The 23,425-nt window shown below is 34.3% G+C and overlaps 1 protein-coding gene across 3 annotated transcripts in view; it reads right to left on the reverse strand.

Moving 5' to 3' along the window:
- Window positions 1-407: 407 nt before the first annotated feature.
- The window catches only part of LOC129514484 (telomere-associated protein RIF1-like), a 55,595-nt gene continuing 32,577 nt past the window's right edge, over window positions 408-23,425 (reverse strand). For 2 of the 3 annotated variants that reach the window (XM_055333072.1, XM_055333073.1), the window contains exons 22-36: window positions 21,267-21,531; window positions 19,664-19,706; window positions 18,906-19,108; window positions 18,275-18,374; window positions 15,888-16,007; window positions 14,735-14,886; window positions 14,278-14,355; window positions 14,142-14,196; window positions 10,552-13,779; window positions 8,616-8,762; window positions 8,245-8,322; window positions 8,046-8,161; window positions 7,353-7,506; window positions 5,734-5,842; window positions 408-5,226 (exon numbers count right to left, since the gene is read on the reverse strand). In XM_055333072.1, coding sequence (XP_055189047.1) covers window positions 5,012-5,226; window positions 5,734-5,842; window positions 7,353-7,506; window positions 8,046-8,161; window positions 8,245-8,322; window positions 8,616-8,762; window positions 10,552-13,779; window positions 14,142-14,196; window positions 14,278-14,355; window positions 14,735-14,886; window positions 15,888-16,007; window positions 18,275-18,374; window positions 18,906-19,108; window positions 19,664-19,706; window positions 21,267-21,531 — 5,063 coding nt within the window. In that variant the 3' untranslated portion in view covers window positions 408-5,011. The remainder of the gene's footprint in view (window positions 5,227-5,733; window positions 5,843-7,352; window positions 7,507-8,045; window positions 8,162-8,244; window positions 8,323-8,615; window positions 8,763-10,551; window positions 13,780-14,141; window positions 14,197-14,277; window positions 14,356-14,734; window positions 14,887-15,887; window positions 16,008-18,274; window positions 18,375-18,905; window positions 19,109-19,663; window positions 19,707-21,266; window positions 21,532-23,425) is intronic. The other variant, XM_055333074.1, reaches the window with a different exon arrangement.

Below are 23,425 nucleotides of genomic sequence, written 5' to 3' on the forward strand. Positions count from 1 at the left end.
GCCATCTTAATCTCATCTCCCCGCGGGTCACAAAATAGTACTTTTGTCGGCCCCCCCCCCCCCGCCCCGACTTCTAGAAAACGTAAAAACAAACAGGCGGCCGGCGGTAGTTTCTCGACCTGTCCCTAACAACTTACTAAGTCCAGACCGGCATATTTCAGTCTCTATACTCAAAATTCTTTAGTCTCATCTTGAATTAGACGCCCACTCTACAAAACTAACAATGTCCTTAGACACCTGCTAATTACTCAATTAAGGATCAAAATAGCTACTACAGTTTTCCGCGACGTTATTTTGAAGACGAACTTCCTAGTTTACACGCAATGTATTTATTTAAGAAATAATATTGCCTATTGTTGGGAGTTATTTACTGCCGGGGGTGGGGGTGGGAGAGCAGTATATGTATATTTTACTTTTTAAAAAAATTTTATTTTTAAGCAATGTGTACACCCAATGTGGGGCTCGAGCGCACAATTCCAAAATCAAGAGTCACATACTCTACCAGTGACTGAGCCAGACACATGACCTGTAAATAATGTAGGTTTTAAATTATTACTCAGGGTATTTACAAATATCAACTCTGGTACTGTCATATATACGACAATTGTCAGCTATTTTCAAAATATACACGACTGTCCTTGTACTAAAAAGCTACATACTTTTTTATATTCCATGTGCTATCAATTTAAAATACCACTTTTGATCCTATACTCTCAGGTATAGGGAGAAATTCTCTTTTCTTCTAATGGTATACACTTCAGGAGAATAAGCACTTACAGCTTGGCACTTCATGTATGGTTTTTTCTTTGGCTTGGTATACAAAGAAAAAATGGTTAAGATCATGTTATAAAATTTAACATTGTATTCCAAGAAATGGGTGAGCACTCAGTTAAGACTACCACTCTATTAAGTAGCTATACATCTTCAAATCCCAATGACTTCAGATTTTAATAGGTAGACAATATACAGAGCCTGGCATGTAATAAACATATCATCACAAACTAAGGCCCAGATTTGTTTTATAGATCAAGCAGTCAACACATTTTCATGTATCAATTCAAAACACCCCTTACTTAACTTCTGGCTGTATTAAGTGCTCTGGATGAGTCCAATTCATATGAAGAGTATTTAACACATAAAGGAAACAGAAGGCTAAGGAAAACTCATTTTTAGAGAGCCAAATTATTCAACATCTTTCAGACCCCATTTTAAGATAAAATAGAAATTCTCAACAATTAACAGCAAAGTAAACAGAGATCTTTACCAAAATGACAAGTCACATCTGTCAGCTATGACTTACTTTGTTTGGTACTGCTAACTTCACTGCCAAGTTAATCTTAGATAGGAGTAGTCTATTTACAATGGTTATTAGTAAAATAGTGAAGCTCCTTAACTTAGAAGGCAAGATTTATTTACAGACTAGATATATTTCTAATACCTGAAAATTTAGTTTTATGCTAAAAAAGAGAACATAATCCACACACACTACTGTTGGGAAAAGGTTCACATGGCCTCTTATTTAGTAAGGTTCTTTACAACATGAAATACATAACTGTCTGCCTATTTAAAAATACAAATCTTCCTCCCCAAAGCACAAATTTCCTGTATCTAAAAAAAGCTCCAAATGAGGCAAAATTCTACACTTGACTCCTGAAAAACCTTTGACCTTTACTTTGAAGCCTTCAAGACCAGTCTGCATCCCCGATCATAACTTTGAAAAAGCTATCTAAAAAAATACTAAATTCTATCTTTTGTGGCAACAATTTCTGGGGCTTACACCTGCTTGTGTTATCACCTCATCCGCAGCCCGAAGCCCCACAGGCCACTACCACAAATGCAGGCCACAGATATCAGCATTTGCGTGATCATGCGGGAGCTTTTAGAGATGAACTATCAGGACGCATCCCAGACCTGCTGAAATCAGAATCTGCATTTTCATACATACATAGTTTGAGAAGCACTGTGTTAAGAGTCAAAACTTCACTCTAATGCTTGGATACAATGCTGAAGACCTTTCTGATGGCTTAGGGATAAAATGGATTGGGCTAATGAGCAAACCGGTCCCTCCTCTCCAAAATTTCAGCCTAGTATTATCAACTATTTTATGGCCTTCTAGCCTAGCTGCAAATTATCTCCCTGAAAATCAATAATGAAGAATATGAGATGGAAACCAGGCCCTTCTTACTAGATTATATAGTCAAGATGGAAAGAATGGCATTAAGGGAAAATGTGAACCTTTTAAACTTTATTTTCTGTTAAATTCCAATAAAGGTTTTCTAAAGAGCAGTTACTTTTAATTACTGTTATTCCTTGATCTTAAAAAAAAACAAACAAAAAAACTCACCTCTTTCATTTTCCCCTCATTTTGTTTCTTGCCCTGCCACTTTTATTTTAGGCAAAATATAATCCAAGTTCCTTGGCATTTTTATGATTCTTAAATATATTACAGAATCCCTGACTACTTTCAAAGCTGTAAAGAATCCATGAGCAATGCCAGGAACTACCATGCTTTTTATGTTCAGATTTAAATCTTATTTTTGACTATATCATCCAATAATATTGTCACAGTATCAGATTCATTCTACACTATATGGAAGTTTGGCAAAAACTCCATAGCATTCAATAATGGCTTTCAAACTTGTAAAAGTTAGCATCTTTGATAATGGGCTCAGTTCAAAACTGAGAATTTAAATCCACTATATGAAGTCCATTTGGAATGAGAAATTATACTGTGCTTCTGCAACCAGATTCTTTCTATAAATGCATAAAATAAGAAATCACATTTGAGTGTTATTAATATTTGCCATTTGCTTTATTAACCTTTAGAAAATAGCCAAAAATTGATTTAATTTTAATAGTTAATGTACTGAAATGGATCAAGGAATAATAATATTTTTTGCTATTCAGAAATCATTCAGGAAAAAATTTGGAGAAAAATGTAAGGCAAGAATATTAAAAATAAGGTGCCTCAAACACACAACTATCTCAAAAATGAAGATTTAGCAAACTGCTTTCTGCCTTCAAATAACATTTTTAAACATATCCTTGGTTCAATCACATCATGTGAAAATTAATGCTTGTGCTTGTATCAAATTCACTGATTTAAGTAAATGCTAATCAATTACTTTAGTCACATTTTCTCCTATATGATTCACATTCTCAAGAACTTCATCTCACCAGCCAGTTCACACAAACTGTAAGATACAGTCATGAAATAAATGCCAATTTTGACTCTTCAAACAAACATATACACACTCCTTACTCACAACTGTTAACTAAAAATTTATGTGCCTCTTTACTATAAAATTTAATTTGGGAAATGAGAGACAATATAAACCACAATTACAACTGTTTAAGTTTCTATTTTTGGTTATTTCTTTAAGCTACAATCCTCAGTTTTATGGTTCCAGAATTTCTTTTGAAACCAACGTTTGTATAGGACTATGAAACTTACACTCCCAAAATATTTGTGAGGATGATGGATTTATAATTATGAAAAAGACATCAACTTTCCTGGCTGGCAGGTGGTCCCCTTCTGAATACAGGAACTAATAACTAAACACAAGAATTAAACTTCTTGTAACTTGAAGAATGTGTGCCTTTTTAAGCTGGTTAGTTCTGAATAAAGTATGAAACTGTAAAGATTACTCACTCATTCTAATCAGAGAACAAATGAAATATCCTCACTGCAAAGAGATGAAACAAATACAGGAATTCAGGGACTAATTAATACTAGTTGGTAAAATTTACAAATGTTTTAAGCATATACACCCTATTTCTTTAAAGTAGGCAAAACATACATATTTCAAAAACAGTTTCAAATTTCTTTCAAGTTTGCTTTAGGTGTAGGTGGAAAAGAACAGATTAATTCTAGACTTAATAGTTATAGTTCAATTTGTAACAAAAATAGTCAAACTCTGAAATGTAATGAAGCTTTCCAGTGGCTGATACCCTCCTCCTTCCGAACAACAACAACAACAAAAAGTATGGGTATGAATAGTGAAGTTCTCATGTAACACTTTCTCGTTTCTATAACTTTAACTCCTGGTTACTTTAGAAAATAAACTCATGTTTTTACTAAGACTACTAAGTACAAAACTATTTCATTTGTAGATACAGAATCCTACAAACATCTGCAGCAAGCCCACAAAGCACTTCTACTGTCCATACTGATATCTCAGTATCTAATATATACAAAATAGATCTCTATTAAACAAAGGTATTCACATGTAGCTGCAGAAAACTTCATGCCATTAACAAAGGCTGAAATTTATAAATTAAAAACATTATAATCTATATACATAATGTACAAATAGTCGTGCATTTTAAAAAGTCGTGCATGTCTCATACGACTAAATTTTCACAAGCAAATGCTGCTGCACAAATATTTGCTAATGCAAATGAATGGAATATTATTAAGTTCTGCTTTAATATTTTAACCCCAAAAGTTGCAACTTATGGTATTTTTCCTCAAAGCTGTCCAAAGTTGACATCTGTGAAAACACATCTCACTTTTTTTGCATCTCACCTGAGGTGTTCTACTGAGAACAAATTTTTTAAACCTCAGGCACAACAAATATAAATAAAAAAAACAAACAAGCAAGTATAAACACCTTCATCAGTTCAGCAAAAACTTCTAAATGTTCAACTTTGCTTACTTAAAATAAGGTATTTTTCATTTTTCATGAATGTTTCATCAGAGTACGTATGAGTTTAAAATGTGTGAAATAAAATGCTTTTGTTTCTGGTTTTTGCTTCACTATTTCAGTAGGATATTTAAATTTTTGGAAAAACTGCATAGTAGCCAAGAAAATGTTGCATGAACAAAAATCTTACATAATGAACTTACAAAATTGAACTTACATAATAAATCACAGCCCTTCAGGGTTTGAAATGTTACCAACTTTTCAAACATTCAGTCTGAAATTGTGCTATATTTCAGAACTTATTTTACGATCAACAAATCCAGTGATGTGAGGGGGGGAAAAAACTTCAATTTTCTCTTAAAATACTAAATGGAATTTTCATGAGTTGGTGACCTCCAACGTGACTGCAAATTTTTTATTATAGAGTTCGCCATGCTACCAAGTTTCTCATGCATTTCAAACAGCTGGCTTCCTGAATAATTATGGAGATCTTCTGAATCTAGCTGAAGAGCAAGTGCACTAATCTGCGCCAGAAGATTTTTAGGTAATGGAGTTTCTAAAGCAACAGGATCAATTAAATCTAAAAAGGAAAAAAAAAAAAAAAGCACAATGAAGTCTACCAGATAAACTCAGGTTGTATATACCTCCTTTTAAGTTAATAAAAAGCTTAAGTGCCCAGAATTTAGGTTGAGACTGCAGGCTAAGGTATCACTGTTCCTCAAGGGAACAAAACAACAGAAAAATCTACACTATAACTTACTCAGTGCCATTAAAGAAATGGTCAGGCTACTTCATTTTTATTAACAGCATAACTGGAACACTGTTTAGTTTATATCCTTGAGACCTTGATGGAGCAGCAGCTGACAATTAGAGAAAAACAACTAGACATACTTGGAAGTCAAATTAGTTACTTTTTCCTGCACTTGGCCACTAACACACACACACACACACACACACACACACACACACACAAGACCTGTCAAATTAACAGAGTATGGTCAAATTAAAACGAGAAGCGCATAACAAAGTATTTCTTCAAAGTCAGCTGATCCTGTAAATAAAACTATCCTGCTTTGCTAAAACATACCTGAGGCAAGTCTTTCTTCATCAGAAGGGACAGATTTAGTTTGTATTCCATTTACTGTTTTTTCAGTAATATCAAAAACTGGAATCTCCTCTAGTCCACGAGACTTTACCTTGATTATACATAGGCCAATAAAACAAAAACAAAACCAACAAATTGAAAAGTTGCTTTTAAAAAGACGAACAAAACTAACACTGGAAAAGAATCTGACATACTATGCTTCCTAGTCCAAAACATGACTATTAGCTCAGCTAATCCTGCCAAGAAACTAAGTTCTATTAACGACACACAAAATGGGATTATAAAGCACTTTCCCACCAAAGAGCTGGTTATGACTTCGTAGTATTTTCTAGTGGACTTCTCAAGAAATAGCTATGGTAGTCAACAAAATTACACTGTATTTCCCAAGTTTAGGAGGTAAGAAAATACAAGGCAGAGAGTGCCAAGCTTAAAAAACATATGGACTTCTTTAAAAAAGAATGCAACTTTGAAAGGTGTTCCCAGGATTACTGATTAGTGACTGAGAAAATTCAGAAAATCAGCTTCAGGTTAGAGTTAACATACTGATGGGTACATCAATTCGACTCCTATGTAGATACTTAGGAGAAAAGAAAAACACGTCTACACAAAAACTTGTTTAGGAGTGTACATAAGACCAAAAGTAAAAACAACCCAAATGTTAAGCAACTGATGGATGACCTAGATGTTGTATATTCACACAAGGAATATTATTCAGCCATAAAGAGGAATGAAATACTGATATATGTGACCTTGAAAACATTATGCTCAAAGAAGCCCGTCACAAAGACCAAGCTTATATGATCCCACTTTTAAGAAATGTCCACAGCAGGCAGAGGCTAAAAATTACTAATGTAGTCTTTGAATTACTTCAAAGAGTTTTAAAGATCACAAATAAATCTTTAAATCAGAGACTTCAAAAAAAAAAAAAAACAACAACAACAAAACAGCACAAGTCTTCAGTCGTTAGCAAACTCCACTCTTAGAAATTCTAATATAAACACTGGTTCTCAAGCTTAACGTACTGTTTCCACTTATTCATAATTCTGCATAATTTCAATGGACACATAAAGGGTCTCTGCAAAGGTTCTCAAAGGTCTGAATCCTTCTGAAGTGATATAGAGTTTTCCACATATATTCTTATGAGGAGTTGGGAAGTAGAGAATCTTGACTTTCATCAGAATCTTGAAAAATGTCTATGACCCAAAATATTTATGTGCAAAAAGTTAAGAACAAGAAAAATTAGAGTTGTGTTGGACATCAAAACTGAAATACTGTTAACTACAAATTTGCAAGATTCTCATTACAATGTTTAGATTTGAACATCCAGGTTTTAGGAATAGTATCCATGGAATCAATCACCAATTTGGTGGAAATGAGTGAGACAAGGAAGTAGGAGGAGAAATTTTGAATAAAGAAATACATTACATAAAACTGTACAAAAATCAAGAAGCCAACTTCTCTGTGGAATTATAAAGTGATCTTTTAAAGTTATTCTTGACTGTGGGGGAAGGGAAGAAAAGGTGGCATAAAATGAGTTTTTAAGCAAGACTATCTACTGAGATACCATTTATTTACATTTGGTTTAGAACATCTAAGTTTACCTGCTGCTCGTGATAGACTCTAAGAGCCTTTCTTACATTGGACACTTTTGGAGAACGGATAGGAAGAGTTTTTATTTCAGACGCTGTAAGAGTACTCAAATCACCAATCGTTTTTATGTTCTTAGCTCTAATGAGCTGTCCTAGTCCTCTTGCCCTGAAGAGGTTAAGAGAAAAAGGAAAAACATCATCATATCCTTTTACAATCTGAATTTGATGTGTTTGCCTGGCTTAAGCAATAGCGTTGGAAAGAGACTAAGCCCAGTATGTGTCTCAGACTTCACTTGTATTATGACTTACTGGCTGTATGACTTTGGTGGATTAACCTTTCTGAACTTCAACTTGTAAGAGTGGAAAAAATAATCAGACTCCTTATGGGATGAGCACTGGGTGTTATTCTGTATGTTGGCAAATTGAACACCAATAAAAAATAAATTTATTATTTAAAAAAAAGGATTAAATAAGAGAACACATGCAAAGAGCTCAGCACAGCACCTGGCAAAAATTAAGCACACAATTATCTTAGCCATTACTGTATTATTATAAGACACTTTTCTTCCCAAATGAATTATTTCTAAAATAAAATGTGTGAAAGTGCATAGGAATCAATTCTAAATACAAGAAGCCCAATCATTTAAATATTCCTCTTAAACAAGTGGCATCGTTAAGTATAAGCCAGCATAAACAACTACTTACCACATGTTTGATGTAATCTGAGGTAAAATGATATCAACTGGAGCCACGCAGTTCACCAAAGCTGGGTAAATACTTTCTGTTGGACATGGCATAGACTCTTTAACCATTTCTGTAATCTTAGAATAAATTTCAAATCGTTAAATAGAGGTCACCTGACTGAACATGAAAATATAAAGTTGAAAACTAAATCACTTCTTACTAAACACTTCTTTGAGCTCTTAAATTTAGGGCTACGTGATCCTGGGGACAGAAATCCTTTGGTTGAAGTGGCATTATGCTAGACAGAAGAAAGGAGAGAAAAAAAACTCACTCAGAACCCTAGAAAACTGTAATTTTACAAACTTTATTTTCATTACTTAGATTGCACTAATTTCCTAAAATTTTGAGAAAATGTAGCAAACTACTAACCTAATCAATTGCTTTTGGGATTATCGCTGCCTCTTTCCACCTCTTCATATTTGTTTACCATGTTGCAGACAAAACAATGTATCCACACCAAAGAAGTTTATTAATTTTAAGACAAATTGTACTATGCAATTCTGTACCTGCATATTAAAGCCTGCAGCTTACCTTAAAATGTGCAGTAGGTGAAGTTTTAACACTTTTCACTATGGGAGAACTATTTGAAGAATGGGACCTAACATTACAGCATCGTCTATCAATGTCATCTGCCAATCCTGCTTGGTATATAGGATCCGCAAAGGAGACACGGCGAACCTGAAAACACGGGTCATGTTTTTAACAAATTAAAGTTAAAAAAAATCACATCATAAATTCTCATTATAAGGTCCCCCCGAAATAGCATGTAGGATTAGAAGCCAAGTGCACACAGCTGCATTTCCTAATGGCTCTCACAGATACTACTTAATACCACTGGTCATTCCAATTATCCACGTACTAAATGGTCTATACATAAAATACCAAAAAAGACAGTGGTAGAAAATGAAACTGCATATAGCAGTTGAAATTGTATCATCAAATTCTACTTACCTTGTAGGCTTACTACAGTGACTTAAAAATACAAGGAAAAGAAGTAGAAATAGTACTAACTGGTCTCTGGTGTATCACGCTAGCCTGTATACCCTTTAGAGGGTACCAGAGTCACAGCAATTTTTCATTTTGGCCTCTTCTAAACTCTTATGATCTGTTCATTCATTCAGCTATTTGATATAAATATGCAATAAATAATTATGCAATAAGGCATAACCACTAACCACGTATATAAATGTCTCCTGGTCTTGATTCCCAAGAATGGACAGATTTATACTTTCCTGCTATGGAAAACTAAAATGTCTTGCTGTTGCCTAAATAAAAATTAAATATGAGGTACACTATCAAACAAAACATGACTAGTTAACTTGTATTAAAAATCTAAAACATACTGAAGAGGGCACGTCTGAGTGACTCAGTTGATTAAGTGTCTGCTTTCAGCTCGGGTCATGATCTCAGGGTCCTGGAGACAGACTCCCGCATCAGGTTCCTTGCTCAGTGGAGGCCTGCTTCTCCCTCTCTCTCTGTTCTCTCATTCTCTCAAATAAATAAAACCTTAATAAATAAATAAAATATACTGAAGACCTCAACCTCTATACATTCTATCTTCAGGCTTTATAAAAACTTCTATATTAAATACACACACACACACTATAACCCACACACCAAGAGCCTCAATATAAAAGCAAAGCAAAATAAAGCCAAAAAACTGAGTTCTCAGTGTAAGATTTTTTCATACATCTTGAGGAACTCTTCACAATGGTGCTTGTTAAAGGCAAAAGTCTCTCTTCTATCACGCATGTCTGTATACACAAACACATGTCTACAGTAAATGGCAGGTTCAATTTCAAACTTAAAGAATGTTCACATCATACCTTTTCAGAACATATCCTTTACTAAGGAGATGACAAGCTGAGCTCTGTAAGCATATGTAACTGACTTTTTAAATTTATTCATTCAACAAATGATGTGCAAGATAGAGGTTCAGGAGCTGGAGCTAAAGCAGGTACACAGAGGAAATCCATGTTTACAAACTAAAGGAGTCAGTTTAGTAAAGATGGAGAAATAAAATTATGAATCAAATCACATCCAGAAACTGATAAAAGCACAGCCTGAGACTTTCCTCATTAGCTAAGGTCTGGAAATAAAGAGTTTATAGAAACACTTCAAAGTGACAGACTGCGTAATGTCCTAGCACACAGTGACTGCCAACTAAAGCTTATCAGTTTCTAAATGTTTCCTCACATTATGAGCGAGCAAACAAAAACAAAAAACAAAAACTAGGAGAACCTCATTAACGTATGTGGTTAAAGATCTTTAGTGTCCTGAAGTAAAGGACTTCAAGCCCCTTTATCAACCCTTCTTCGTCTGCGTGCTCTCTTCCCTAGTCACTGTGGCTGTTACTCAAAATGTGTGGTCCCATCAGTCTAAAGTCTGTCATTCACCAGGTGTCACTGTACGGCCAAAACACTCAATTAAACATGGGCTAGTTAATATGCAGCCTCGATTCCCCTACCTTGTGAACAGGTGACGATATCTCATCTTCCTGAGGCCTTTTTAGTCCTCTCTTTAAAATGCTGGTGGATGGAGAAGCCAAAGGAGACCAGACACAGCGTGTCTGCATGCCACTAGGACTGCCATTTGCTGATATAAATAAAGGATCAAGTTCCCTTAATTTCTGAGGAGATGCATTATTGTCTTCTGTTACTAGTTCAGAGATGGCTGTTTCAGATGTCCAAGACTGGGAGGTTTCCTCCACTTTCTCTGAAGTATGGTGAACTTCCTGTAAAACTTCATCATTTCCCCCAACCATTCGATTGTTCTCTAATATTGTTTCTTCAGACTTACTAAATTCAGTATTTGTTTCAGTTTTGTTAGAGTCAACAACCTTCCCTTTTTCAGTGCTTATCTCCAGTGTGTTGGGAACAAAATTGCTGATTTCGGTAGCTGATATCTTTGTTTCGGCTTCTACAGGAATAGTAGAGATTTTGGTCGAGTCCCTGTCCTCTGTTTCCCTAACTTGATCCGTTTCACTGCTCACCTCACCAATCACGGTCTCTTCACAATTTTCGGTTTCAGCATTCACTTCTTCAGATGAGCCTGGACCAGATTCGTCACTTCCTTCATCTAATTCCCCAACGGCTGTTTGTTTAGGTATCTCCACCTGAGCATTCACTTCTATGGGTGTGGCATTATCAGAATGACCAATATCAGATTTAAATTCTTCAGCCTCCAGTTTTTCAGCTGTCTCAGCTTCAGATTCATCACTTCTTTCACTCTTTATCTCCATTACCTCTTCTTCGAGAACATCAGTTTCAGTACTCTTTTGTTCAGAAAAGCTAGCTTCAGATTTATCACTTTCGATATCCAATTCAATAGCTTCTTCTTCTTCTGGATCAAATTCTGCTTTAATTTTACATGCATTTGTTTCAACACTGACAATGTTCTCTATACTTACTTCCTTTTCCAAGACAGACTCTGGCTTTTCTTCGTTGGTGTCCAAGGCAGAACAATGTTCCAGTGAATTATCTTTGGAATCACTTAAACATGGGCTAACAGTTTTACATTTCTTATTGGCTGGCTCTTGGCTTTCAAGAGATGTTGCTTCTTCAGAATCCGTATCACAAGTTTCTTCAACACTTACAACTTCGGAAGGAAGAGGGTTTTGAGTAGGATTTTCTTTCAACTCAGTTTCAGATATAATTAATGAATCATTAATAGCATCATTCTCCTCCTTGAGATCCAAATGAAAATTCACACTATGATGTTCATCATCTAAAAGTTTTACCTCAGAGCACAGATTAGAAGTTTCTGATACCGTTACAGGTGTCTGCGTATCTGTCTTTTTGGTTTCACTGACCTTTACATCATAATCTTCTGTACTCTTTAGCCCAATGAATGACTTTTCCTGAGGCTGTGATTTTTCTCCACAGCAATCACAACCTTTAGATCTCCTTACCCTCTTACTTCTCTTATGCTGGCATTCGAGTGTTTGTAAACTTTTTTCAGAAAGCAAAGAAACCTCTGATGTCCCTGTTTTTGAGGATTCTCCCACAGTGTTATTTTCTACAGAATCCCGTTTTTGTAATCTCTTGCTGGCATTTCTAGTCCTTAGATTTGATTCTGGCACAGAAGGGTTTGAAAAGGAATATTCTGCACAATTGGTGGTTTTACTTTTTCCCTCATAAGTATTTGATACATCATCAGAAACCTGCGATAAATCTGAAGACGCCGTAGAATCTTCAAGAGTTACATTATTCTCCTCTTTCTGTTCAGAAATCTGAGATTTTAGGTCTCTCTCTACTTCAGAATTTGCTTTGGGATCAAGTGTCTGGTGTTGGATATTTATACATTCCTGTTTTATCACTTTCTCCTCTGGATCTTCAATGTCAACACTATCGTTGCTTTTGTTTTTCCATTTGCCAGATCTCTTCTTTTTAGAACCTTCTTCTTTTGCCTCAGAACTATCAGATTCTGAGTTCTCAATGCTGGAAAGTAAACCTTGGGATGCTCTTCTTGTTTGATACCGTGTTCGTCCACTTACTGGTTTTTCAGAGGGCTTATCTGCAATGTCCTGGGCACCATCTCCCTCAGATTTAATATTCTCAAGGTCTAGCTTTCTTTTACTTTCATCAATAGTGCTGGTTTCCCCAAAAGTCTTCTCATGTAAATTATTTCCTTTCTCAATTATATTATCCTGCACACTTTGTTCAAAAATCATTTTTGGCTTAGGTAACGCATCATCTTTTACATGCAATGGACTTTTCTGAAGGGTCTTTTCTTCTTCCTTACATCTTTCTTTTTTTTGAGGATTATTTTCCTTTTCTTGGCTGTCAGTGGTAGGCTCTATTTCTGAACGTCGCCTTGAGGATCGTCTAAGCGTTTTTTGATTTGGAGTGATCTGAACAGGACTATCCTCATCTACGATTTGGTCTGCTGGTATTACAGCTGGGGGTGTATTTTCTTTGGATTCCAAACTGATTCCTGTTCTCTCTTCTACAGTATTGTTTTCTAGTAATACTGTATTTTCTATTGTTGGTTTAAGCATTGCATCCTCATTCTCCACTGCAGATTCAGAAAGGTGAGCCAGATTATCTAACACACATTCTGTTTGATTAAGCAAACCAGGTGGGTTATTTTCTAAGACTACTGTGCCATCAATAGATTCCTGAATATTTTTCTCCTGATCAGATCTCGTTAAGAGCTTAGACCTTTTATTCCCTGTTTGTTCAGCTTTATTCGACCTTTTGCTTGATTTCTTAATCCCATGCACTATTTTTTCAGAATCAGATTTTACAAAAGCCATTTCTCTTTTTTTTGCTTTTGGTGGAATATCTCTTTTATTCATGACTTCCTGGTTATTTTTCACTGTAACAGTTGAGGACATATTACTTAAGGGGGACGGACTAAAAGGTCTATTTTCTGAACCATCAAACTTCTCCAAAGTAATAAAGGTTTGCCTCCGACTTGTAGGCTGTGGGGGAGTTCCAGAAATGACGGCATTAGAAAATGAACTACTGTTGACACCAGAAGTATTTTCTGCACTAGATGCACATTTGGTGGTTTTCTTTGATGAAATTAAATCTTTCTTTCTGGCATCATTATTACTGCTCAGTATTTTTGGATTTGTGTCTTCATTAGAAACACACTCATTCGAAAGGGAAGCCTTTCCAAGATGTTCATCCATACCACAGTTTTCTGTGACATCTTGAGGAAAGACAATGTCACTCTCCATTTGTCCGTCCTGCACAGAAACATACACATGTATATAGATAAATGAAAAACAAGTGTGACTTTCTAGGAGAAATCTTAGTATGAAACCTCATTCATTCAAAAGGTAATCACTGACTTTCAGTATTCTGCAAATATTCCAAAGTTGGTGATAGATGCCCATTAGTTTCTATAAAGCCTACTATATTTACATACATACAGATACACATCCACATCCTCACACAGACACACATCTACAAACACAATGACTACAATTCAACCAAAGTCTATTAGTTAGAGTTGAGGGATTATGCAATGTATTTTCAAATTAATACAAGAGACTTCATAAAAGGATAATTATTCTAAAAACCCCAAAATAGGAAATACCAAATATACCTTAAATACCACCTTAGAATCTTCCTTTGATTTTTCAGTTAAAGTAGGAATTTCCCTGAAACAAACATGTATAAATTAAAATACTGTTTATAATTAAAATTAGAAAACCAGTTACTTCAACAACTTCCATACTTACATGGACTCTTCCTGAGTATACTGAGAAAAAGTGTCTTGTGAAACATCCAGATTATTATACATGGCAGGAATATCATACCTGAAAAAGATCTTATGTAAATAACTTCAAAATGTGGTATTCCTACAATTAGAAATTAAACTTAAAATTGTATATCGAGTTATTTTTTAAGAACAATGTAATATTAAGACTTAGAAGTTTACTTTCCATTAACCATCTTCTCTCTCTCTCCAACACTACCTCCATTAATGATTCAGCTCTAAATGCGTAAATATTTGGTCTGTTACTAAGTAACAACCGTATACATTATGAAATGCAGCCTGTATGGCATAGCTTTTTGACATTAAAATATACCATTATTATACCAAGTATACTTGGTTCTAAACACAAAGTTGTAGTTAACTGCATGAAATCTAAGTGTGAATATAGAATACCAATTCAATATAAAAGACTACAAAACCTCTTTGTTTTGAGTACTTCTTTCTGATGTTCAGTTAGTATTCTTTCCTTTGATTCTTTTCCTTCTGGCGGTATAAACACAAAGTCAGTAGACTTTTCTTCTTCCAAAGGCATTTCACTCTTTGTTTTTGAAGAAGACGATTCTAATTTCAACTGCAAATTTATAAAAGACAAATGTATATTTGAGTTTCCAAATCATCTTCCAATATTACAAATCAATCTCTATCCTAGGCTATCTTAGTCAAGTAAAGTTCTTCAATAATGACTAGTAAGTTTAAAGTTCAAACCTACAGGATATCCTAGGTTAATAATTAGTACAGTGTCCCTTGCTTTCATTCTACTTCTAGAAAACATTCAGAAAATAAAAATTATCACTACTCTTCAAAAAGTAGACAACTTAATTATAAACAAAGCACAAATATGCTTTTCAGGCCAACATATGGAAATTAAGTAGTTTGGCAAGAAGAGAGAACATCAGCAGCTCTGAAGCTGAAGCATAAATTAATAAGTTAAATAAAGTTGCCAAAATAATACATTCCATACAGTAACACTGTGACTGTTATTTTTACAAATTTTCAGTGCACTGGTTTTCATTCTATTTTATAGTTGCTACCAGACTGTGTTGGGAGTCATTCTTTAAAAATAGTATTTTTCCTTTCATTTTGCCAAGACCACACCAGGACCACAATTTCAAGATTCTAGAATACCCTTACTGGAAGTCACAGAGGAAGAGAATTATTGTCTGAAATCAGTTAACTGTCAACTAGTAAGATTATGAGTTTTAAATGAGGCCAAAATAGATATCTCACCTAAGCATTCTTTCTATTCAATAACGGAAGTTCTACAATGTTCTCTCATATGCTACCTATGCTGTACCTACTCATACCTAGAGTTCATTCCACTTCAACGGGGCTACTGTACTTAGTGGATACTACATATTAAGCAGATGTAACTTTAATAAGAATGAATCATCTCCCAAAGTTTTTCTAGATTTCCACATTATCCTAACAGTCTTTTTAGTCTAAGCTCTATTATTCCCCTTTAACCCTTTTATTTAGCCTTTAATTGCTTTTTCTTTCAATTAAAAGTTGTATGTTCTCAAGCTACAATATATCTTAATTTTGTAAGTTCTATTAAAGTTTGGAAAAACATACTTTGACTGGTGGTTTCATGTTTTCTTTTGCATCTTTTGTTTGTGCCAAAAAAGAATCTCTTCTTCCACTTGATTTTCTTTCCATGCCACTTATCTTCATATTTAATTGTGAATATTCTGTCTGTTTTATTAAAAATGAAACAATTTTTAAAGTGCAAATGTTGTATTTCTCCTTTCATGCTTTGAATATTCCAGTATAAATTCTCATTTCAAATATCAAATTCCTTCTATTATTCAAACCTCTTAAAATCATGTCAAAGAAAAGCGCCATTGTCTAATTCATGAACAGCAAACAGGCTTGGGATCTCTAACTTATACAGTAGCTATTTTGCAACATTTTAATAAATTTTGAGTTCTGAATATTTTGAGAATTTTACAAATTCTAAAAATAAGATACAGCAAATAAATACTAAAAATGAATTAAATTAATGGACTCAAGGACCCTCTTATTACTAGGAATATATCTAAGAAAAAATCACAGCCATAAAACTTTAAACATCAAACAAAGAAATATGCATGATAGAAAATATTAACTGTCATGTCCCTTTCAGGCTTTTTCAAGACAAATTACACCAAACAAGTCTCAAGTCTAATCACCTGACAAGAAAGTTTTAGCCAAAAATTAAAACTAGAGTGCTTAGATAGCTATTAACTTTTTTCTCTTTTAGGTTCTAAACAAAGAACAGCTAGGCTCCATTTGCTGTTGAATAGGAAAAAGTTGTCTAAGAATGTCCTACCTCATGGATATGCAGTACCCATCCCTTTCCTCCTTGATCCTCAGATAGTAATTAATAAGTATTATTAGCCAAAGCAACCTTGTTCCAAATGGGTTATATGATAGCAAAGATGTGTTTTTCTGACAGAAGGAATGAGATTTGATGGAAAGAACTGAGAAAATGAAGGGTAGTTCTTGCTTAGACACAGACCAGTAACTATTATTCTTGGTTTACCTAAAGCAACACTTAACCACATATTTTAATAATTACATTTGTGAGGGAATACACACGAAATGCCACAGTTCAAAAAAGATTATTAATGAATAAGAATCAGACTATTTACATGAGATTCTATGGTGAAATTTACCCTCCTTAAATCAGAAAATTATTTTTAGTCGAAGGGCAACAAAAGCTAAAATAAACAAATGAAATTACATCATGAAATTAAAAACTGCTGCACAGTGAAGGAAATCATAAACAAAATGAAAAAGGAAATCTATTGAATGGGAAAAAAATATTCACAGATCATAAATCTGGATAAGGGGTTAATATCCAAAATATGTAAAGAACTCTCATAACTTATTATTAAAAAAACAATTAAAAAATGGGTAGAGAACTTGTATAGATGTTTTACCAAAGACATACAAATCTGGCCAACAGGCACATGAGAATATGTTCAACATCACTATCATAATCAAGGAAATGCAAATAATAATAAGAGTAACAATCATGGAAAAGGAAAGAAAAAAAAGAAAGTGCCAACAAAGATGTGGTGGAAAGGGAACCCTCATACACTGCTGGTGAGAATGTAAATTGGTGTGGCTACTATGAAACACAGTATGGAGGTACTAAAAAATTCAAAGGAGAACTACAATACAATCCAGCAATTTTATTTCTGGGTATTTGTCCAAAAAAGCCCAAAAACACCAAATTTTTCCCCAAAAAACACCAATTTGAAAAGATGTTCACCCTCATGTTCACTGCAGCATTATTTACAATAACCAAGATATGGAATCAACCTAAGTATTTCCTTAAAGATGAATGGCTAAGGAAGATATACCCACACCACCACCATGGAGTATCATTCCACCATAAAAAGGAATGAAATCTTGTCATTTGTGACAACATGGATCGACCTAGAGGGTATTAGGTTAAGTGACTGCCAGATGAAGACAAATACTGTACAATTCACGAACACATAGAATTTAAACTATAACATGAGCAAACAAACAAAACAGAAACAGACTCAAAGACAGGAAACAAACTGCTGGTTACCAGAGGGGGGGATTAGATGAGGGCAGATGAATCTGGTGAAGGGGATTAAGAAATACAAACTTTCTGTTATCATGAAGATCATTTCACGGTGTATAAAAATATCAAATCACTAGGATGTATACCTGAAACAGGATTACTGTAGGTCAATTATACTTCAATTAAAAAAAAAAAAAAAAGCATTTAAAGCCAGACAGTGGATTTCATAGGAAAACCCTACATTATGATGCTCTCTTATGCTCAAGTTTTACTTGTTTATCACATCAGTAAAACATTCTAAGTTTTTGTCTTTTAGAAAATTACACTGAAATCCAATAAACAAACTACTCACACATCATTCAAAAGTAAAGAAACCTCAAAAACAAAAAACAAAAAACAAAGTAAAGAAACCTCAACTTACTGCATCTGAATATGGTCCACTGGATTCCTCCATAATTTCAACATTTTCCAAACCAGGTAAGAGAAGCAGAAATTTCTGTTTGGCTTGTCTTAGTACTGGTCTTTTAAAAAGTACATAAACATATATACCTTGAGTCAAGCAGGACTGGTCAATACTAATGACATGTTAACAAGAACACTTTAATTTTGAAATGGCAAAACACATCCACCTTAAAAACTGTTTCTCACACTATATACACAAAACTGGGACAAATGTAGAATATTCGGTTATTTGCTAAACTCTTCAGTTCCCAAATTTTCTTCTTTAAAAAATTTCCCAATTTTTATCATGCAAAATTTCAAGCAAAAGTAGACTATTATATTAAATTTCCATGTACACATCACCCAATTTCTTACCCTTTATATTTCTTTTTAAGAAAAATTTAACACTGCTCTTTATGTTCCTAAAACCAAGGTTACTCTAAGGACCAAAGTAAAAGATCAATTTACATTTAATTACCACGTACTCCAAATAGCATTTCAACTGAGGAATGCTCTGTAATGATTCCTCATAAGAAAAATTCACGTTAAAACCAAAATCTTGATTTACATGATCATAGTAAATATATAAAATAGTTTTGTGGTTAGCATACTTTAACTCTTCAGGATAAGTCAACATCGTCGCTTTAGCAAACGTGGCATTCCAGAACTGAGCACTTTGTTTTCGAATGTGTTTATTCTTGTGCAAAAATATTATGCACAACAATGGAGAGATCTGTTCAAGAAGTTCGCTGTCATAAGTTCCAGTATAGTTGAAGTGTAGACAAGCAATTATCTCTCCTAGTAGCTTTTCTAACTAGGAAAAAAGGAAAACTTTATTAGGATAACATATGGAAATGTTCTTTTAAAAGAGGAAAATATAAAAACACAAAGCATACTAAATTAAATAACTCACAAGTTACGATTTTAATTTTTTAAATTCAAATGTTTTTCTTAAAAGCTCCACCAGTCTTCTTAAATATGATTATAAACTGACAAATTAACAGGTGAATTTACTTAATTACTGTTATAAGACCTTCATTTCAAACTTATTTTCAATTAACAGAAAAAATTACGTTTTTCTCATGAACAGAGATTAACAGTTGGCGACACAAGTTTTACCTATAAAATATCGGAACTAATTACCCTCCTATATAAAAAGGATCAAGAAAGGAGGTGGGGAGTTACTATAAATTTAAAGCAACATTATTCAATTCTTTAAAAACTATGTGCCCAATGTCATGTTACTAAATGTCCATTAAAACTGGATGTATAATGCTTTTAAAAATCAGAACTATACATAAAGACGACAGTTACTAAACCCTAACATTTTTCATCAAAGTATGTTTTATAGACTATTGTCCATTTTTACCTTGTTGCTCATACAAATATACACTTTAGGAACTTCATCAAGCCTGGGAAGAAAAACACAAGAGTACCACTTTTATTTTAGAAAGTTAAACCCAAAAATATGTAATGCAGCCATAAAAATGAGATCTGTGTAGTGATATAAAAAGGTGTCCCAAGACTTAATTTTAAAAATGTCAAATTATCAAACACTGAATGTGAAACAAACTTATTTTTAAAAGTGAACCATAGAAAAACATCTAGAATAGACCTCAAAGTACTAATACTAGTTACCTATTTCTGCACCTCTTCTAAAAATGCATAAATTATTTCTGATTAAGCTTAAAAACTAAAAGATGTTAAAAGTTAATATATTTAGGGTTCTACTTTGCACTTTATAAAAATTGTTCCTAAAACTTCCTCCATGAATTTAGTTTATAAAAAAGACTATTATGTTTGAGCCACATAAGTCTGCTAGAAAAGGCATCCATGAATCCTTTCAAATTGCTCTTTAAAGAATGTTATTTGGGGGGATCCCTGGGTGGCTCAGTGGTTTAGTGCCTGCCTTCGGCCCAGGGCGTGATCCTGGAGTCCCGGGATCGAGTCCCATATCGGGCTCCCTGCATAGAGCCTGCTTCCCCCTCTGCCTATGTCCTGCCTCCATCTCTTTGTCTCTCTCAAATAAATAAATAATTAAAAAAAACCATGATATTTAATAAAAAAATTTTAAAAATATGTTATTTGGGATTTTTCCAGGTTTTTTTTATAAGGCATTGCTTGCTTCAATTCAAATTTAAAGAATAATATAAATTAAATTTTTACAGGTAATTCAGAAATTTCAATGTGTATACCTTTTGAAAAAACAATCTGACATCTAGGACCTCTTTCTGCAGTAGTGGCAAATGTGGACATTGATGTGTGTACAAATATGTCCAACTGTAGTGTTGTTAAGTTAGGAGGGAAAGGGCTAGAAAAACATGTCCACTAAAAAAACTTCAGTACAAAGTTTTATGGAACCCTCTGCAAACATCAAAGAGAATGAGATTATTCTTAGATGAATGGTGCAGGATGCATACAATATTTAAAGTGCATACCATATACTTCATTGCAAAGTAGCATATCAGGTAAGCCTCATATACATCATCTGTTTAAACAGGTGTGCTTGTTTGTATTAACAAATCTAAAAACATATATACTAAATTGAAAAGGCGGGTTGAACTAGCACACAAAATTTTTAAATTCCCGATTTCTACATTATATTTATGTATGATGTGAACTATCTTTTTAACAAAAGCAGTTCAAGGGATCCCTGGGTGGCGCAGCGGTTTGGCGCCTGCCTTTGGCCCAGGGCGCGATCCTGGAGACCCGGGATCGAATCCCACGTCAGGCTCCCGGTGCATGGAGCCTGCTTCTCCCTCTGCCTGTGTCTCTGCCTCTCTCTCTCTCTCTCTGTATGACTATCGTAAATAAATAAAAAAAAAAAAAAAAAAAAAAAGCAGTTCAATATATTTATACTCTTCACTATATTGTAATTCATAACAACAAGCTGACAGGAAAATGACAAGTTTGCTACCTAGATCTAAAGACATTTAATTTAAAGCTTTTAAGTAGAAATTCTAAATACTTACTTTAAGTTTTCATAAAATAACGCCAGAGGTCTTGTTAAAGTTGCAAATAGTTTTCGGATCATAGAAGGCAAAGAAATACGTCCAAGTACATTAGAAAGAATACTGGTGATTGAGTTGCCAACAGTGAGGAGAGTATCAGAATGTACTTCCTTGAGGCTCAGAGTGTGGAAAGAATAGATCACTCTCACAATAAGTTTAAATAAAGAAGCCAACTTCCCTAGAGGCTCTTTCTTCTTTTTGGACCAATCTGAAGGTCTCTGTGGTGCTAAGATAAAATTGAATTTATTAAAAACTCAAGTACTTTGAAAAGTGTTACTGTACATCTTTACAATTTATTTCATTTAAATGGCATACATCTAAAATATAATGATACATCTAAAATATCTATTTCTGTAAAGAGATACCCACAAATCTTAAAATGATATGCCACTAGTGAATAAATATATCACAACATTGTAAGACCAAAGCAGAGACAAAGAAAAACTATTTGGCAGATCTAGAATAATTTCAGAAAAATTAGTATTTCCTCTAAGAAATTATAAAATGCATTTCAAATTTTTATATTCTCTGAATTTCAACAGCTCATTTGAAAAAAAGTACTAAATTATATAAGATCGGCTCCTGGGGTGCCTGGGGGCTCAGTCGCTTAAGTCTCCAACTCTTGGTTTCAGGTCACATTATGATCTCATGGGTCGTGGTGTCAAGCCCCAAGATGTGCTCTGCGATAGGGGAGAGGTATGCCTGAAGATTCTCGCCCTCTGCCCCTCTCCCCACTCACATGCATGTTCTCTAAAATAAATAAATCTTTTTTTAAAGATAGGCCCAAGAATTAAATTTTAAAAGTTAATTTTTAAAATAAACAAAATTTCCCTTAGAAATTACTGCTTCCTGGCTCATCTATAATACATTGAACCCTACAAATAACACAAGTCACAGATCCAAATCCTCAGGAAAACAGGAAAAAAGCCTAACTTTGAAGAAAAAGATGTATCTTAAAAGCACTGTCTGACTTTCCTGTGTTCTATTCTTAGATCCTGTCTCTCATTCAGATAGCTACCTCTAGAGATAAACCCACATCTGTCAGGAATGTCATATATATTCCAAAATTACCTTTCTTTCCCTAAAAGAATACATTTTCTTAAGGTAAAATATCTCAGATTTAAGAGAAAATTCTAAGTAAGTGCTTGTTAATGAAAAATATGTGGTGAAATGAAAAACAAATGTTACTTACTAACAAAAGAAGTCTATCTTCTTCCCTGGAATCAGTTTCCCAGACACAAATATATATTGGAACGGCCACTCAAAAATTCCAGGTCAGGATGTTAAGGCTGAGAAGACAGCCCATGAGTCAGGTGACACCTATCCCACACCTGTCTATTTAAGAGGACCCAGGAGCAGTAATATCTTAATAATAATGAATAGATCTCATTTCTAAATGCCATCCATCCTCAGCAAAAGGAACCATGTTCCTTGTAAATATGGTTGGTTCCAGGTTGAAAGAGAAGTATAGGATGAGCCTCATTATATTGTACCAAAGGTCTCAAAAAAAAAAAAATGGAAATAATGAATAATGAATGAATAAATGTCATACAGGCCAACACGAGCATAAGTATCAATAACAATTAATTATAAACCACTGAATAACAGCCATAGGGGTATAAATAAAATTGAGGAGGGGCACCTGGGTGGATCAGTAGGTGAAGTGGTAAACTCTGGATTTTGGCTCAGGTCATGATCTCAGGATCTTGAGACTGAACCCCAGTTCGGCTCCCTGCTCAGTGACGAGTCTGCTTGAGATTCTCTCCACCTGCCCCTCCCCTAGGTCATGTTCCACAGCACGCTCACGTGCTCTCGCTCTCTCAAATAAATAAACCTTTGGCGGCGGCGGGGGGGGGGGGGGGGGGGACAAAGCTACATCTTACATTAAGATGTCATTTGCACCTGGAAATGACTGGTGCCCAGTAGTGCTCAACAACTATAGAATGATTTTTTTTTTTAAGGCCCCAATGTGGGGCCTGAACTCACAACCCTCAGTGTAGAACAATTTACTATGAACATATGAGATAAGTAACAGGGACAGCTTTTAGAATTAATGTAATTAAAGACAGAGGAGATAAGCATCTTGATACATTTTAATATAATCATATGAAACAATGTGA

This window comes from Nyctereutes procyonoides, unplaced genomic scaffold (genome assembly GCF_905146905.1).
Source record: "Nyctereutes procyonoides isolate TBG_1078 unplaced genomic scaffold, NYPRO_anot_genome, whole genome shotgun sequence".
Classification (NCBI taxonomy): domain Eukaryota; kingdom Metazoa; phylum Chordata; class Mammalia; order Carnivora; family Canidae; genus Nyctereutes; species Nyctereutes procyonoides.